We start from the raw sequence: 19,723 nt of genomic DNA on the forward strand, positions 1-19,723 counted from the left end.
CTGTATGGTTAAATGATGACGGCGTCCTCTTGAGTAAAATATTCCGGAGGTAAAATAGTCCCCCATAAGGATCTCCAGGCGGGGACTACTCATGAGAACGTCGTTATCAGGAGAAAGAAAACTGGCGTTCTACGGATCGGAGCGTGGAATGTCAGATCCCTTAATCGGGCAGGTAGGTTAGAAAATTTAAAAAGGGAAATGGACAGCTCAAAATTAGATATAGTGGGAATTGTTGAAGTTCGGTGGCAGGAGGAACAAGATTTCTGGTCAGGTGAATACAGGGTTATAAATACAAAATCAAATAGGGGTAATGCAGGAGTAGGTTTAATAATGAATAAAAATGAGGCGTGCGGGTAATCTACTACAAACAGCATAGTGAACGCATTATTGTGGCCAAGATAGACATGAAGCCCACGCCTACTATGGTAGTACAAGTTTATATGCCAACTAACTCTGCAGATGATGAAGAAGTTGATGAATTGTATGATGAGATAAAAGAAATTATTCAGGTAGTGAAGGGAGATGATAATTTAATACTCACGGGTGACTGGAATGCGACAGTAGGAAAAGGAAGAGAAGGAAACGTAGCAGGTGAATATGGATTGGGGCTAAGAAATGAAAAAGGAAGCCGTCAGGTAGAATTTTGCACAGAGCACAACTTAATCATAGCTAACACTTGGTTCAAGAATCATGAAAGAAGGTTGTATACATGGAAGAACCCTAGAGATACTAAAAGGTTTCAGATAGAATATATAATGGTAAGACAGAGATTTAGGAACCAAGTTTTAAAGAGTAAGACATTTCCAGGGGCAGATGTGGACTCTGACCATAATCAATTGGTTATGAACTGTAGAATAAACCTGAAGAAACTGCAAAAAGGTGGGAATTTAAGGAGATGGGACCTGGATAAACTGAAAGAACCAGAGGTTGTACAGATTTTCAGGGAGAGCATAAGGGAACAATTGATAGGAATGAGGAAAATAAATACAGTAGAAAAAGAATGGGTAGCTTTGAGGAATGAAATAGTGAAGGCAGCAGAGGATCAAGTAGGTAAAAAGACGAGAGCTAGTAGAAATCCTTGGGTAACAAAAGAGATACTGAATTTAATTGACGAAAGGAGAAAATAAAAAAATGCAGCAATTGAAGCAGGCAAAAAGGGATACAAACGTCTCAAAAATGAGATCGACAGGAAGTGCAAAATGGTTAAGCAGGGATTGATAGAAGACAAATGTAAGGATGTAGGCGCTTATCTCACAAGTGGTAATATAGATACTGCCTACAGGAAAATTAAAGAGACCTTTGGAGAAAAGAGAACCACTTGCATGAATATCAAGAGCTCAGATGGAAAGCCAGTTCTAAGCAAAGAAGGGAAAGCAGAAAGGTGGAAGGAGTATATAGAGGGTCTATACAGGGGCGATGTTCTTGAGGACAATATTATAGAAATGGAAGAGGAGGTAGATGAATATGAAATGTGAGTTTATCAGAGCACTGAAAGACCTAAGTCGAAACAAGGCCCCGGGAGTAGACAACATACCATTAGAACTACCGACAGCCTAGGGAGAGCCAGTCCTGACAAAGCTCTACCATCTGGTGAGCAAGATGTATGAGATAAGCGAAATTCCCTCAGACTTCAAGAAGAATATGATAATTCCAGTCCCCAAGAAAGCAGGTGTTGACAGATGTGTAAATTACCGGACAATCAGTTTAATAAGCCACAGCTGCAAAATACTAACACGAATTCTTTACAGAAGAATGGAAAAACTGGTAGAAGCCGGCCTCGGGGAAGATCAGTTTGGATTCCGTAGAAATACTGGAACACGTTAGGCAATACTGACCTTACGACTTATCTTAGAAGAAAGATTAAGGAAAGGCAAACCTACGTTTCTAGCATTTGTAGACTTAGAGAAAGCTTTTGACAACGTTGACTGGAATACTCTCTTTCAAATTCTGAAGTTGGCAGGGGTAAAATACAGGGAGCGAAAGGCTATTTACAATTTGTGCAGGAAGCAGACGGTAGTCATAAGAGTCGACGGATATGAAAGGGTAGCAGTGTTTGGGAAGGGAGTGAGACAGGGTTGTAGCCTGTACCCGATGCTATTCAATCTGTATATTGAGCAAGCAGTGAGGGAATCAAAAGAAAAATTCAGTTGTAGATATTAAAATCCACGGAGAAGAAATAAAAACTTTGAGGTTCGCCAATGACATTGTAATTCTGTCAGAGACAGCAAAGGACTTGGAAGAGCAGTTGAACGGAATGGACAGTGTCTTGAAAGGAGGATATAAGATGAACATCAACAAAAGCAAAACGAGGATAATGGAATGTAGTCGAATGAAGTCGGGTGATGCTGAGGGTATTAGATTAGGAAATGAGACACTTAAAGTAGTAAAGGAGTTTTGCTATTTGGGGAGCAAAATAACTGATGATGGTCGAAGTAGAAAGTATATAAAATGTAGACTGGCAATGGGAAGGAAAGCGTTTCTCAAGAAGAGAAATTTGTTAACATCGAGTATTGATTTAAGTGTCAGGAAGTCGTTTCTGAAGGTATTTGTATGGAGTGTAGCCATGTATGGAAGTGAAACATGGACTATAAATAGTTTAGACAAGAAGAGAATAGAAGATTTCGAAATGTGGTGCTACAGAAGAATGCTGAAGATTAGATGGGTAGATCGCATAACTAATGAGGAGGTATTGAATAGGATTGGAGAGAAGAGAAATTTGTGGCACAACTTGACTAGAATATGTGAACGGCTGGTAGTACATGTTCTGAGACATCGAGGGATCACTAATTTAGTATTGGTGGGCAGCGTGGAGGGTAAAAATCGTAGAGGGAGACCAAGAGATGAACACACTAAGCGGATTCAGAAGGATGTAGGTTGCAGTAGGTACTGGGAGATGAAGAAGCTTGCACAGGATAGAGTAGCATGGAGAGCTGCATCAAACCAGTCTCAGGACTGAAGACCACAACAAAAACAACAACAACTCGAAAATTCATCAGAGCTCATCGAATCATCATGACTAAAGCCCCGGGCGACACTACAAATAATTAGCGTTAGACCAAATACGGTAGAATAGGTGGTGAACTCCATGAATACGTTTAATAAAAGGCAATACTTACAAACTTTGATTGCAGGACTGACATGGAGGCGCTGTATAAACTAAGGAAGAAACTACTTCGGCGGAAGAGCAGTCAGCTATAATCAGTTTTGTTGTACTCCAGGGCAAGCCGATTCTTTAATCGGAACATACGGTGACAGTCTGGTACTGAAGCTCATTTAGTACCTCGACGATAGATGAAAATTAAATAATTACTGGTGTACCTTTTACAGACCTCAGATATGAATTACCTTACAAAATTTTTATGGGAAAAATGAAAATCCCACTGGTCTTGTAAAGACTGTGACAAGATGATGGCGCGCACGGATGGAGAGGTAATGGAGATTATTTACTGCTAAAACTACTACCTGATGATCATCTAAACACACGTCGATAGACATATAGCAACCTACGAACAGAATTACAACTTCACAACAGAGCTCAAACTATCACTTGTCTTTCCAGGTGGGAGGAGGTAGCGCGAACGATAACAAGACCAAAGAGAAGAAAGGCCTCTGGACCCAATGGCACTCGCACGGAAATATTATAAAGTTATCGTATCCCTCATGACTCACTTTCCTAAGCCAGACCGTAAACGAAGCCTTGCGGTTCGGAAGAATATCAGCGTCGCGGATATTATTACGCTCAAGAAAGCCGCTGATAGAAACCCAACCGATCCAAAATCATACCGGTCAATTTCCTTACCTACCAGGTAATTAGGTCCAGGAACGCCTCTGGTGTGCCCGACTACAATCACGCAGCGAGCTAACGGGATTTAGCCCCCATTAATATTGATTTTAGAAAAACAAACAAACTGACGACACGATAAACCAAGCCCCCCATCAGAGTAGAAACCACAGATCTTAAATTTGTAACATCCATAATGTTAGACACTGTAGGAGCATTTGGCAACCTCTGGTGGCCTGCTATGTTTGCAGATCTTAGAAATCTGCTGGTACCGGACAAGGTGCACTGTAGCGTGCGGAATTACCGTAGGGACTGGGTTGTTGATTGCCGAGCAAGGAACTCTACAACGGTCAACTGGCTCAGGAAGGGGTGCCCACAACACTCGTTCTGTGGCCATTTTCTGGAATCTAGCAGTGGAACCTCAAATACATCTCCTGCATAGCGTTGACTGCGCCGACAGAACAATGGTATACTCCTGCAGTGTCGGGAAACTGCCGAGCACAGCTTGAGGATAAAGAAAATGGTATACTATTATACATGAACAACTGGTGTACACAAAACAGCTGACAGTTTCACCGAACAAAACACTTTAGGTTCAACTTATAGAAAGCCCAACTTTGGAACTGTGAAACAGATACATAATACGAAAACAGAATACAAGATGACTGGGAATTACGATAGACGAAGGACTCTCCTTCAAGACCCACGTACAAACCACAGCAGTCAAAGCCGAAAAACAGGTGGAAGGGTGTGCTGCTATGGTCATCAGGCGCCTTTACAACTACAAGCCATGGCTGAACTAGCTCTCGCCGCATGTAACTACACTGTACCACACATACGCAGGCCAGACGACAGAGGTTGACACATCAGAACACATATACCTTCCTCAGGAATCCAGACGATTGGACCCATCCACACAAAACACCCGACAATATTGTATAGGCCTACACCTAGACCCACCCATAACGATGAAATGAAGTATCATACTGTTATAAAGAAACAGAAGATGAAGCAGCCACACATAAACACAGGGTAACACGTAGCACAAACGGAGCTACCAAACTACGTAAATACTTAGAATAATATCACAGATAGAAATATGCAGAAACACAGCTACACAGAATCTTACAAATAAAGAAAATGCTGTTAATAAAGGCATAACCCGATGAACCTACTCCGAGTTCTGCCTTCCTGACGATCCCCACAAGTTACTGAATTGAACTAAAATAATTGTCTTTGAAGAGTATTTCATAGCAGTCTGTGAATAATGACCGGATATTGTTGCCTACTGGTCACTTAAAAGTGCAATTAATTTCGAGTCTAACCCTTAATACACAGTCAAATTACATATAATCGTTGTAATGTGAAACCGGAAGAAATAGACTCAAGGCAGTTCTATGATTTTTCCTTACGATCACTGACGATGGTGGGCAACAATATTGTCTTTACTTTCCAAATCCTCTTTTATTCTCTTCTAAATTACTAATTTTTTTACTTAACACCCTCCGTTCCTTAGCTAATTTGCTGTTTCTTCTTTGATTTTTCTTAGCTCGTATAATATAATAAATCCTCTTATTATATGATGTTAACTGAAAAATATTCGACCACTTTAAAATACTAGATAACATATCTTTAAATGTACAAAAAATTAAGTTAAAGGAAAGACTTTAGAAATAATAAACACAGTTGAACAAAACAAAAAGAAATCGGAAATATTACCTCTAGTCGAGCTGTCAAAAGGGGAAAAGGGTAAAGCCAAAAACCGTCAAGGACTTAGAAATACATAAAAAAAATGTTTTTGAATGACAGGTTCTTCTGACAGACTTCCTACATGTATAGCCAACGCAGAAGTAAGACGGGCTACACGGGGACAATATATTATTTCTATAGTTACACAATAGCTGTACGAGTGTTCACCGATCACATCCACAAACCAGAATAGTTATCTGGTCGATGATACCACAATATCTTTACCGGGTGAGGATTCCGAAATACTGAAAAAAGATCGAAAGAATCTGAAAGAGCTCTGCAACAAAAGCTGCTCTAAATGCAACCCAGGGAAAATACTACTTTCTGAAAGTCATCATCTCTGTAGGAATTGATGTGGGGGAATAATGACAATCATTCAGAAAACCATTTGGCAGGAATTCAGGAGGAATTTCTTTCGTATTGAGTTCTGAGGCTTTGGTGAACTATTTTGCGACTGTTGTTGTTGTGGTCTTCAGTCCTGAGACTGGTTTGATGCAGCTCTCCATGCTACTCTATCCTGTGCAAGCTTCTTCATCTCCCAGTACCTACTGCAACCTACATCCTCTGAATCTGCTTAGTGTATTCATCTCTTGGTCTCCCTCTACGATTTTTACCCTCCACGCTGCCCTCCAATGCTAAATTTGTGATCCCTTGATGCCTCAAAACATGTCCTACCAACCGATCCCTTCTTCTAGTCAAGTTGTGCCACAAACTTCTCTTCTCCCCAATCCTATTCAATACCTCCTCATTAGTTACGTGATCTACCCACCTTATCTTCAGCATTCTTCTGTAGCACCACATTTCGAAAGCTTCTATTCTCTTCTTGTCCAAACTAGTTATCGTCCATGTCTCACTTCCATACATGGCTACACTCCATACAAATACTTTCAGAAACGACTTCCTGACACCTAAATCTATACTCGATGTTAACAAATTTCTCTTCTTGAGAAACGCTTTCCTTGCCATTGCCAGTCTACATTTTATATCCTCTCTACTTCGACCATCATCGGTTATTTTACTCCCTAAATAGCAAAACTCCTTTACTACTTTAAGTGTCTCATTTCCTAATCTAATTCCCTCAGCATCACCCGACTTAATTCGACCACATTCCATTATCCTTGTTTTGCTTTTGTTGATGTTCATCTTATATCCTCCTTTCAAGACACTGTCCATTCCGTTCAACTGCTCTTCCAAGTCCTTTGCTGTCTCTGACAGAATTACAATGTCATCGGCGAACCTCAAAGTTTTTACTTCTTCTCCATGAATTTTAATACCTACTCCGAATTTTTCTTTTGTTTCCTTTACTGCTTGCTCAATATACAGATTGAATAACATCGGGGAGAGGCTACAACCCTGTCTCACTCCTTTCCCAACCACTGCTTCCCTTTCATGCCCCTCGACTCTTATAACTGCCATCTGGTTTCTGTACAAATTGTAAATAGCCTTTCGCTCCCTGTATTTTACCCCTGCCACCTTCAGAATTTGAAAGAGAGTATTCCAGTTAACGTTGTCAAAAGCTTTCTCTAAGTCTACAAATGCTAGAAACGTAGGTTTGCCTTTTCTTAATCTTTCTTCCAAGATAAGTCGTAAGGTCAGTATTGCCTCACGTGTTCCAACATTTCTACGGAATCCAAACTGATCTTCCCCTAGGTCGGCTTCTACCAGTTTTTCCATTCGTCTGTAAAGAATTCGCGTTAGTATTTTGCAGCTGTGACTTATTAAACTGATAGTTCGGTAATTTTCACATCTGTCAACACCTGCTTTCTTTGGGATTGGAATTATTATATTCTTCTTGAAGTCTGAGGGTATTTCGCCTGTCTCATACATCGTGCTCACCAGATGGTAGAGTTTTGTCATGACTGGCTCTCCCGAGGCTATCAGTAGTTCTAATGGAATGTTGTCTACTCCCGGGGCCTTGTTTCGACTCAGGTCTTTCAGTGCTCTGTCAAACTCTTCACGCAGTATCTTATCTCCCATTTCGTCTTCATCTACATCCTCTTCCATTTCCATAATATTGTCCTCAAGTACATCGCCCTTGTATAAACCCTCTATATACTCCTTCCACCTTTCTGCCTTCCCTTCTTTGCTTAGAACTGGGTTGCCATCTGAGCTCTTGATATTCATACAAGTGGTTCTCTTCTCTCCAAAGGTCTCTTTAATTTTCCTGTAGGCAGTATCTATCTTACCCCTAGTGAGACAAGCCTCTACATCCTTACATTTGTCCTCTAGCCATCCCTGCTTAGCCTTTTTGCACTTCCTGTCGATTTCATTTTTGAGACCTTTGTATTCCTTTTTGCCTGCTTCATTTACTGCATTTTTATATTTTCTCCTTTCATCAATTAAATTCAATATTTCTTCTGTTACCCAAGGATTTCTATTAGCCCTCGTCTTTTTACCTACTTGATCGTCTGCTGCCTTCACCACTTCATCCCTCAGAGCTACCCATTCTTCTTCTACTGTATTTCTTTCCCCCATTCCTGTCAATTGTTCCCTTATGCTCTCCCTGAAACTCTCTACAACCTCTGGTTCTTTCAGTTTATCCAGGTCCCATCTCCTTAAATTCCCACCTTTTTGCAGTTTCTTCAGTTTCAATCTGCAGTTCATAACCAATAGATTGTGGTCAGAATCCACATCTGCCCCAGGAAATGTCTTACAATTTAAAACCTGGTTCCTAAATCTCTGTCTTACCATTATATAATCTATCTGAAACCTGTCAGTATCTCCAGGCTTCTTCCACGTATACAGCCTCCTTTCATGATTCTTGAACCAAGTGTTAGCTATGATTAAGTTATGCTCTGTGCAAAATTCTACAAGGCGGCTTCCTCTTTCATTCCTTCCCCCCAATCCATATTCACCTACTATGTTTCCTTCTCTCCCTTTTCCTACTGATGAATTCCAGTCACCCATGACTATTAAATTTTCGTCTCCCTTCACTACCTGAATAATTTCTTTTATCTCGTCATACATTTCATCTATTTCTTCATCATCTGCAGAGCTAGTTGGCATATAAACTTGTACTACTGGGCTTTGTGTCTATCTTGGCCACAATAATGCGTTCACTATGCTGTTTGTAGTAGCTAACCCGCCCTCCTATTTTTTTATTCATTATTAAACCTACTCCTATAGAATATATAATACGGCTAATAAAATGTCAAGGTGGGCGTGGTCGGCCAATATTCGTGCACTTTAAATAACCGTTCAAAATTGACACAGTGCTGAAAATGTACCTTTTACCGGCATCAAATCACTAGATATTCGACGGAATTTTGCAGGCCATAGAGAGAAAGAGTTCTTAAAACAGAGCCCATCAGCGGAAGCTAAGTACGTTCTCTGGAAACACTGCAGTACGCTAGAGATGAAACTACTATTGCATTGTATATAATAGATGTGACTACAGCGGGACGTAAAATCGAGAATATTTGTTCACATCCCATGAAATACTACCTCTTTTACACAACAAGCTATTGTGCTTGCTGCAGGCAAGTAGAAATTTTTTGTAGGGATCTGAATATTGAATTAAATATGCCCGAAGAACTCTGCAGAAGTCTGAGCAGACCACAATTACTGGCCATTCAACAGTAATTTAATCTAGCGTCAGGCGTTAAAGAACACTGTAATTATGTTTTATATTTTTGTAGTGAAATAGCGTTTTTACAGCAGCACTAGGGAACTTCTCTAAATGCGTCGATTAAGGTATTTGTGTTTCTATCAACCAAAAAACATGCTGATTGTTGTACAATCATGTGTCATGAACACGGAGAGGTAATAGTAACAAAATTAAATAAAACTAAGTAAACGGTGGTGTACACTCTAAATGTATGTACGGTGCTATGTAGTCTTGAGGCTGGAATGAAATACGAATTCGGCCTATGCGATCGTACAGAAATAAAGTAGAACAAAATAGACTGTTGCGTACCGCCTGAAGATATGAAAGGTGTTTCGTATTCTTGAGGCTAAAATGAAATGTGAAGTAATCCTACGTGTTCCTTTTCCTTCAACTGCCGTCACAGCAGTCGACCTATTCTTCATACCCACTGCACGTAGTATTTTTCTAAGGCCTGTACCTTCCAACTGTATTGTGCAAATTTCCGCCAGTTAATAATGTGTTACCATTGGTCCCGCTTTCAATTAACTACATCCAAACGATTCTAGTCCAAACCATCATCTTACGGTAGATCCACCCAGTCAAGAGATAACTGAAAGTATCAGATTCAGTTAATTTGCCATACAGTTCGACATTCATGAACTGCCTCAGGGTTCGACTTTCTTGCGGCCCCATGTCCTCAACCAGGTGACTGATACAAACGTGTGGCACCTCACGCCTCCTTTGCAAAGAGCGGACTGTAAACACACAGAGCCAAACCTGGGCGACCCGGGCGCGCATCTGCTCCAGCTTGTCCCCGTCAGCTCGCAGCATGCGGTCCACACACTCTGCCGTCAGCGCCGAGTCCTCCTTTTGCAGCATGTCACGCAACCTGTCAAAAAGGGAACTACATCACTAGCTGCTCAAAATTGCTGCATAACTGCTACAGTGTCAACGGTAAAAGATCATAAAGACCCAATTATAGTCTACTTATTTGTCTGTGGATTTCCCACTCAAGTGAAGCGAGAATAGGGAACAATGATGACAGAATGTTCACATCTTACCACACACTCTTTCCCAGTCACTGCCGAATTCTGTGGCCGAGCGGATCTAGGTGTTTCAGTCCGGAACCGCGCGGCCGCTACGGTCGCAGGTTCGAATCCTGCCTCGGGCATGGATGTGTGTGATGTCCTTAAGTTAGTTAGATTTAAGTAGTTCTAAGTTCTAGGGGACTGATGACCTCAGATGTTAAGTCCCATAGTGCTCAGAGCCATTTCCCAGTCACTCCTGAAGATATTTCAATGGCTTTACGAGACAGTAAACCAGGTAAAGCTACAGGTTTTTTAGTATACATCCAGAATTCTTTCTGTACTGTATCCTGATAGACACCAACCAAATCATACAACATTTCAAGCCCTTTTTGGGTGTTTGTGTGATCATGGGTCGTTTCAGACAGACGAACATGGAGGTAGGTGGCGGGCTGTGCGCACGCCAGATTTTTAGGACCAGATTCTACAGGATTTTGAGACGAACCCTAGTACAAGCTTCACGCAAGTGATCGGCCAACGTAGTGAAAGAGTGTGGCAATCCAGTGCCACGTATGAACGCATGTATTGCATCCCATGGAGAGCACTTTGAACATCTGTGACGTGGATGCGACGCTTGCTCCGTGCTGTGTTCTGGTACAGTTTGCTGTCGTTGCACGCACACCATTCATTTTCGGACACATCTATATCATGCTCCACAAGCAACCTAATGGTGTGTGGCGGAGGGTACTTTTGGTACCATTATTAGATTCCTCCAAACCTGTTCCACTCGCGAATAGTGTGTGGAAAGAATGATTATCGGTAATCCTCTGTTTTGGCTCTAATTTCTCGAATTTTCTCCTTGTGGTCAATACGAGAGATGTATGTTTGGGGGGGGGGGGGGGGGGGGGGGAAGTAATATGTTGTGTGACCCCTCCTGAAAAGTGCTGTCCCGAAATTTCAGTAGTAAATCTCTCCGTGATGCACAACGTCTCTCTTGTAATGTTTCCAGTTCATTTTTTTTAGCATCTCCGTAACGCTCTCTCGCCAGCTAAACGATCCCGCGACGAAACGCACCGCTTTTTGTTGTTTGTTGGATCTTCTCTATCTCTTCTATTAGTCCTATCTGATAGGGATTCCAGATAGATGAACAATACTAAAGAACCGGGCGAACAAGCGCCTTATAAGCCACTTCTTCTGTGGATAAGTTACATTTCCTTCAGATTCTTCCGACGAATCTGAGTCTTGTGTCTGTTTTTCCTACCATCTGTTTAATGTGGTCATTCCACTTAAGGTAGCTCTGGATAGTTACGCCTAGATATTTTACGGCAGACGCTGTCTCCAGCTGTTTATCATCAATAGTGTAGCTGTACGGTAGTGGATTTCTTTTCCTATGAATGCGTAATATGTTACATTTATTTACGTTCAGGGTCAACTGACACCATCAATTCTCTGAAGTCATAAGACCATTTTTTCCTCCATTTCCAGTCAGGAATCCGTCCCTGCCGATTGTCTGTTTTTATTAATGTTCACCCTGTACGATTTAATGCCGCTGTAAATACTTAGAGCTACCTGTGCGATGTTGGGTGGAAGGGCAGAACCCCTCTTCCCCTCTGGAATAACAACCTGCCTGTGCTGCTCTTACTACTGGAATCTCGGCATGGAAAAGTTTCCAGTTTTCGCCGTCTACGTCATCACCACTGCCTCCAGGCCGCCCTGGCCACCATCGCCTTTTCTGCCAGTCCTAGCTGCAAGCTCACGCTGCCAGTCATCGCCGTTGTTGACAGTCTTCACCCTAGCCGCTGGTCATCGCCAGTGACTGTCAGTCTACAATCTCTGCTGTCACTCTTCGCCCCCATGAGCCAGTCACCACACTTTCATCGCCTGTTTCTCTCTGCCGTCGGTGCGCTCTTTCTAGATGCATCAATCCACAATCATCTACTCCCGCCTGTACTCCACTCCCACCTCCACTTACTCTTTCACACCCTGCCCACTGTTTGCTCTTCCCAACTTTCCCATCATCCCAATACTCGGATGACTACACTCTTATTTCCACTCCCACACTGCATGCCCAGGTTTAAATGACTTCTCATTTGCGGATGACTAACCTTTACAGCAATGAAAAACCCTTTATTATTTTATCACTAAAACTAAAAATGCAGCAACACTCAGCTGCATGAGTACTATGATGTTGTTGGCGTCTTTGCAGCAGCAACTCAACATAGCATCGTTGGGCCGCTTTTCCATTACATTAAATGAACGCGAACACGAGGTGCATATCTGTCAACGCTTCATGAGTAAGTCTCCCCATACTATTACGTACTATTATATTTCATATTTTACATTCGATTTTACACATCTAGTTCCGTAGAGCCAGATTAACAAGCGAATCTCGATGGTCATGAAATTAATATCATAAAAGATAATAATTCAAATGGTTCTAAGCACTATGGGAATTAACATTTGAGGTCATCAGTCCCCTAGACTTAGAATTATTTAAACCTAACTAACCTAAGGACATCACACACATCCATGCCGGAGGCAGGATTCGAACCTGCGACCGTAGCAGCAGCGCGGTTCCGGACTGAAGCACCTAGAATCGCTCGGCCACAGCGGCCGGCGCTAATAATTAATGAAATAAAATTTCTATGTGTCGTATAAAGCGACAAGCTGCGGAGTACATGCTAGTATCAACACTATACCGCTACAAGTACTTTGTTTTCTGGGAACTCCCCAACAGAATAGCAAGAGCGCGCTATGAGGAAGTTCTTTACTTTAGACTTTCCCCAACGGTATAGCAAGACTGGGCCTCGAAGAAGTTCTTCACTTCAGACTTGAAACTGCGTGTATTGTTCCTATAACTTTATAAATATTGTGCCAGCTCATTGAAAATGGACGAAGCAGTATTCTGCTCACTTTTCTGCACAAGAGTCAAGAAACTACGATCTAAATGCAGCTCTGATTTCTGCCTAGTGTCAACTGAGTGAACGCTACTACTTTTTGAGAATAAACTCATAGTGTTAACAACAAACAACCTTAAAGAAAATGTATATTTGGAAGCCAGTGTCAGAATTTCCAGACTCCTTAAGAGGGTTCGACAGGACGTTCGCGAAATTATGCCACATGCTGTATTACTGGAACTGCACGTTTCTGAGCCAAAAAGTACGTTTCCTGAGTTGCCACCAGAACATAGTGTCCAAGGTCATAAGCGAATAAAAAAAAATCAAATTAGACTTATTTTTGCATTCGACTACCACTTATTTCTGATACTTTCCTGTCATGTCCTATCTGTATTATTATTAGCGTACAATTAACAGTGGCAGAAAAATAAATCTAAAGTGGGACCGAGCAGTACTGAATGCAAGCGTGAGGACTAAAAGTGAAGTGAGAAGTAGCACTGTCAACAGTAAATACCATAACTGAATGGAACAAGCGGTTCTTTTTTTCCAAACAAGGCACACAGCGCATTCTATCAACATTTGCAGTTTTATGTAGATATTTCCAGTGCAGTACAGCTGCAGAGATAGACAGGCGTAAGAACTCAAATGCAATCACCCTGTAGCAAGCCAGTGGATATCTGGGGATCTGTTAAGTAAAATGCTCATGAAGTATTCCTAAAAAGCTTCCTAAATTTTGTCGGTGGGATTCTCGTTCAGCCTGTTTATTCCTGGGTGAACTGTTTCTAGTCCAATGTTGTCTTCAACTTCCTTGCACGGATGGTATGTAAATCACTGAAAAATATTCTGAAAATCTTCCATAAAGCCGATTGTTGATTTTTTATACACAGATAAATTTCACTACATACACGTCTTTCTTATAACGTCTACTACCTCCAAATGTTCATTACTTCGTGTTACATTTCCGCCAATAAATAAACTTGGGATAGTCTGTGTTGTCATATCTTGGACACTTTGAGTGTGCCCATTTCAGGCTTGTGGATCTCGTGCACTCGATCAGAAGCACCTTCGAACGATGACGATACAATTTGGTTTGAGCACTCAATGTTTTCGTCTTTGGCACTATTTCTGAAATATCTTCACACAACTGTTACGACAGCCTACTAAACTGTAAAAGTTTCTCCTAGAAAAACGTAAAATATTGCCGAAAATAAACACAAAACCTTTAGCTATGACGTTTCATTAAAACGTAACATAAAATAAGAAAAGATACCTAAAGTGGAGGACTGATGTAATATTGGGGGTATTTGCAGCAGGCTGATAAGAAAAACAGGTAAGTCGACCACTCTCCAATTTCAGTGCTTAACATTCTAACTGATAAGTTCTGTGGTTCTGCAGCTACTCCATGATTGTTTAGACTCTGCGCTTGCAACATTTCCATCTTTGTTGCAGAAGTCTTCGACTGCCGCTATTGTGCTGCTGTGACGGTGGTTTTAGCATATCAGTCAATAAGAAGACATGCTTGGAGCTCGGAACTCAATCGCCGCATTGCCTTGAAGATGGCTGGAAGCTTCAAAGCCGAAATATGGCAAGAAGAAGTGCTAATGTCCTGAATGCACAGTATTAATCAACTCACGTTCTTCCTTGATAACACGACAGTAAAACAAAATAGAATATTTCGTCATTTTCAGGGAATTCACTTGCATCATAAGGCCCAAATCACAATTGCATATGAAATAATAAAATGTAGTTAACTCATTTTTATCTTATTTAGGAATATCGTGAGTCGTTTATTATTCTCCAACTCTTCTGATACGATTTAGAGTTTGCTTAAGAAATTACGCAGGAAGTTTTCTCTAATTATGACTAATAGGGAAAGCATGTAACGCCAGAGAGCACAAGCGTGAGGACTAAGAGTGAAGTGGGAATTAGCGTTGTTTTCCTAGTGAAAATTTTCCGTAACAGTTAATGTTAAAATGAGATTGAGTACGCAGCATCACGGAAATCAGTTGCAGTTATCGTACCACTGTAAATACGACAACTATGCTGACAATATTCCATTTCAATAAACCGCCAATATCACAGGTACTATTGGAATTCCGCGTTTGATTAGCTACACATTCCTGTGTATTTAACGATAAAATTAAATGACCAGTCCCGCTAATTGAAGTCACTATGCTTCATTATAATGTAACTGCTTAACATACGCAAATTCAAGTTCAAGAGATGACCTGTTGAGCCATGCCTTCCCACAGTTAATTGTTCTCATCAGTATGAAGGATGCCCTTGATTTAAATACAAACTAAAAATGGAGTTTTACCATGTCACTACAAGCCAAAAAACACTTGTATTTTGTTACTATTTTTATTAGTAACGTTTCAAACATCCCTTGTTCGTCAGGAACCGTTCAGTTTCCACAGGTACGTAACATTATTATGTTAGTTTTCTGGTCACATTTAGAGACTGACGCTTATGACAAATTTGTTATCCGCTGTTACTGAGACTAAAGCTTAGGACACTGCGAAAAATGTGAAGCATTGCTTTATATAGTTTGTTAAAGTCTTTCTTTCTATCTTCTTTCTATCTAAAAATTCTAATTACCGTTACTACAAAGTGGTTACAGGGTGAAACCAGAACTCCATCGAACAAACTTTCTAAGGCTGATCAGGATTACTTTCTACGTATTTTGCTATACGGGACTTACGGCCTCCGGAAGCTCGATTCAGAGTTATAGCATTTCGTTTGGTTTCTTGTGAAAATTTGCTTTGTATCTGCATTTCCCTGAAAAAAGTGCACAACGGCGCAAATGTCAACGGTGTGGGCTGTGTATCTTGTTTCCATTCGCCCACGTACCTACTTTTCACATCACTAGTAATCACTTTGCTCTTTGGCTTGAGGCTTGTATTCAGTACTGTTTGGTTCTGCCCAGGGTTTGTTTTTGCGGCAGGGTTAGTTGTGATCAAACAGACTCACACAGGTGTGTGTATAGATTTACTGAGGAAAAGCTTGCCAGTATACACCTCGTACACGGCCTCACTGAATGGAATGTTAGAGCGGAACAACATAGCTACGCTGCGCTGTCCCCGTAGCGGCGGCAAACACATCGCTGTACAGTGATTCATCTGAGGTTTGTTGCATTACTCTGTGTTGTGTAGTGTACGTTTTGGTTAATGCGCATTACAGGCTTCTTCACTGCTGTAGAGGCACACACCTTTCATTTCATGAACTGTTCCAGATACCGAAACGGGCGCTTTTTTTTTTTTTTTGGCAAATTTATCTCTTCTAAGGGGCAGCTTTTTGTCGATCAAGATTTTCAAGGAAGTATTTTTTTAAAATAGTCTAATGTACCACCCACATCTTTTTAGGATTAAGGTCAGTTCAAAATAAATCATGTAGTTTTCTCATATCAGACGGAAGTGATCTTTCACATTAGTACCATTGAACTGGATCTAGTGTTGTTTGCAGTGGAAATTGCTATATAACGCAGTGCATTGCAAAGAACAAAAATATAATTACACTGTAGTTAGTACTATAGTAGTTGCTAGGCTGTTATTAATTTCTTTACAAATTTTTTTATTAGTTACATGAAACTTTACGGAATATATGTTATGCTTAAAAATACTAATTTTCATAAATGGGATAACCATAGAACTAAACATATTCTGTGTTTAAAAATTCTTTTAGTACATTATCTAAAGAAGTATACGTGATGTCACACTGTATATGTCACTTATAAATCTACGACATGTAACAGTAAATATAAAGTACAGGTCATAGTTACAATTGTTCCTTTTTATGTAACACCATTCTTCTACACTGTATGTCTACAAAATGAGTTGAAATTTGTTGCAACTTTCAGATCATTCTTTCAGCAACGTATCGGTTATAATATAAATTGTGCTTCGAAGTCTTTGCATGATAGATCACGTGATGGAAACAACTTTGGTTAGAGAAAAGATGCCCGCTGGCACTTCCTGTTGACGATAGGTGTCGGTTTATTCAATTCGTCAGCCATAAAACGACGAGATTTCATCTAACTTGTAGGATCTACTAACGAGGTGGGCTACATTTGCATACCGACGACCCAAGTAATTCATAAAGTTATTTTCAACAGTAAAACCTTAAGAATTGGTGTCTCCAAGCAGACAAAGGTATTTTATAAGCTGTGCCTATCCCCTGTCACCCATAGTAGATGACTGGATTGTTGGTAACAAATATTGCTTACCATTGCTGCAGAGTGCCTACGCCTTGCCGCATGTCATGGGCGTAACTGATTATAAAAGACGCCTAGTATCGCCGGGAAGTGTCGACAGCGAACATTTTTTCTCTAATAAAAGTCGTTCCCAATTTTGCCATCGATCACCCCTATACGTTTGCTGCAAGGGCTTTGTGACACTCCTATACAGGGTGGCCAGAAAAAGCCTCAAAAGCTCATAAGGATGTTGCAGCATAATATTGTGCTGAGAAATAATTCTTAAGGAAAAGATTCGATACGTTGTGCCGTTTCCGAGTTAATTAGCACTGAAGTTAGTCAAACAGGCCATTGCGCACACAACTTCAAGAGCCTTCAAGTGCCCCGCAGATTCAATTAATGTCAGTAGTTCTCACAGCGTAGATGACAACACTTGACTGCCCAGCCATTGGCTCGGTTTCGGTCCTTAATACCGTCCCCTGTCCTATTTTGCTATCGCTATCTTGTTCAGTTGTAGGGAACGAATAGAAGAACAGGTTTGGCGACGCCGTCTCTGGCAGGCCGCTTCATTCGCGTGTGCACTGACCTGACTGGCTACCTTCCATGCCAGTTAACTCAGAAACGGCGCCATGTTTCGAATTTTTTTCTTAACAATTATCTCTTAGCGCGACATACCCTGCAATAATCCTACAAGCTTCTCAGATTGTTTCTATGTACCGTGTTGCAGGTATTAGTGCAGATTTTTCTATAATTTTCTTTGAGATGGGGTCTGCAGCGGCCATCATTTTTTTGATTATTTCTTAATGCCTTCATCAGCCATTCTCTTTATTTCAAATGCAGTTGTTCAATTTCGGCCATAGGCTATTTTCAGCTATCTATGAGCAGGTATTTCTATTGATGGTTGAGGACAGTGTACTGAACATTACATCACTCTTAATAATTATAGCTATTACAAGTCGAATGTTTTTAGGTTCGGTAGTACTTCCAGTACATTTGGCAAGAACAAGCCATAAGTGCTTATTTTCCCATGGGCATCAGGTTTGATGTTAAAGTGTGGCTGTGTTGACACAAAATGGCAAGTCGATACTGACAGACATATTCCACTTAGGGATGCAGTTAAGATAATGCAGAAAACATCAGGTAGTAGTGAAACATGTGACGCATCTGTGGGAAGACTGTAAAACACAGAAGAAAAACAGTCAACACACTGGTGTATGTACATGCTAAGTATATGCCTATACATGGTGTTACAAAAAGGTACAGCCAAACTTTCAGGAAACATTCCTCACACACAAATAAAGAAAAGATATTATGTGGACATGTGTCCGGAAGGGCTTAATTTCGATGTTAGAGTTCATTTTAGTTTCGTCAGTATGTACAGTCGTGGACAAAACGAGCGAGACCCCTCGCCTTTTCGTTATGCTGATCCGCACGGCTTTAAAGTCTGCTACACAGCATAACAGGCAAGGCGACGAAGTGCTACCAACATACTATGCGCAGGCGTGAAATTGACAAACTATCTGAACTTTTTTAGACTGTATTCCATAATTTGTAAGACTATATTAATGCTGATTAGTGTGTTAAATACAACACGTAAATATAAGACAGAACTGAAAGAACAAACGCTAATTGGTATGAACTGGACAAATAAAAATGAATTTCAACTTATCGAGATGACTTAACTGTTTCAGTAAGACAAAGAACCCCAGATCGTTACGAAGTAGCAAAATATTATCCGCATTCGGCCGCGAAACGGTCTGTGTCAACGTTCAGACCAGTCATACTGGATTACCGTTGCTGACCTACCATGAAAGTGTGCAAATTTAGCAATGCGTGAAGATTCATAACGAAATTCAGTTAAAAATCATTCAGTGCCACGCTTAAGTCAATTCCATTATTGACAGAAGCGGAAAAAGTAGGCAGTAACATGTATGAAATTCTACAAGAGTGTCATATTGACATGCACAGGGCGCCAGTACAGAATAAAGGTAGCGATAAAACGTATTGGGTGCGCGAGAATTTCTTAAAATTGCTTTACTGATATTCTACCTGCCTCCATAGAGATTAGAACCGAAAACAAACCAGACCTTCCTATCACTATGCTAGCAGACAACCTAGGCAAACAGCCCTCTATTATTACCCCAGACATGAACAAGCAGGCAATTTCGAAATGAAAATCTGCAGTTTCTGTTGCATAGAGCTTTCTGGACTCAAAAACATGAATTTTCTTCCTTTATGTCACCGCTTATGTGACAATCATTCGGGATGTTTATCGAAATAACAAATTACTGTTATTAGAGAGTAAATTTTGTAGGATAATTCTGCACCACCCCAGGAAATAAACGGCTACATAGCTGCCAAACGTATTCTGCATTGTTTCGAATTCTCCACTAGACTCGCCACAGCCAGAAAACGTTCATTAGCAGAAGTGTTTCTTAAGCTAGCTAGCAATGAGAATGTTCGTACTTCTAAAACGCGGTGGCATTAATACTGGGA

The 19,723-nt window shown here is 40.7% G+C and overlaps 1 protein-coding gene across 1 annotated transcript in view; it reads right to left on the reverse strand.

The window, feature by feature from the left end:
- LOC126263249 (trichohyalin-like) overlaps window positions 1-19,723 on the reverse strand; it is a 191,515-nt gene that overhangs the window by 93,092 nt on the left and 78,700 nt on the right. The window contains exon 2 of the mRNA XM_049960333.1: window positions 9,894-10,005. Coding sequence (XP_049816290.1) covers window positions 9,894-10,005 — 112 coding nt within the window. The remainder of the gene's footprint in view (window positions 1-9,893; window positions 10,006-19,723) is intronic.

This window comes from Schistocerca nitens, chromosome 6, assembly GCF_023898315.1.
Source record: "Schistocerca nitens isolate TAMUIC-IGC-003100 chromosome 6, iqSchNite1.1, whole genome shotgun sequence".
Lineage (NCBI taxonomy): Eukaryota > Metazoa > Arthropoda > Insecta > Orthoptera > Acrididae > Schistocerca > Schistocerca nitens.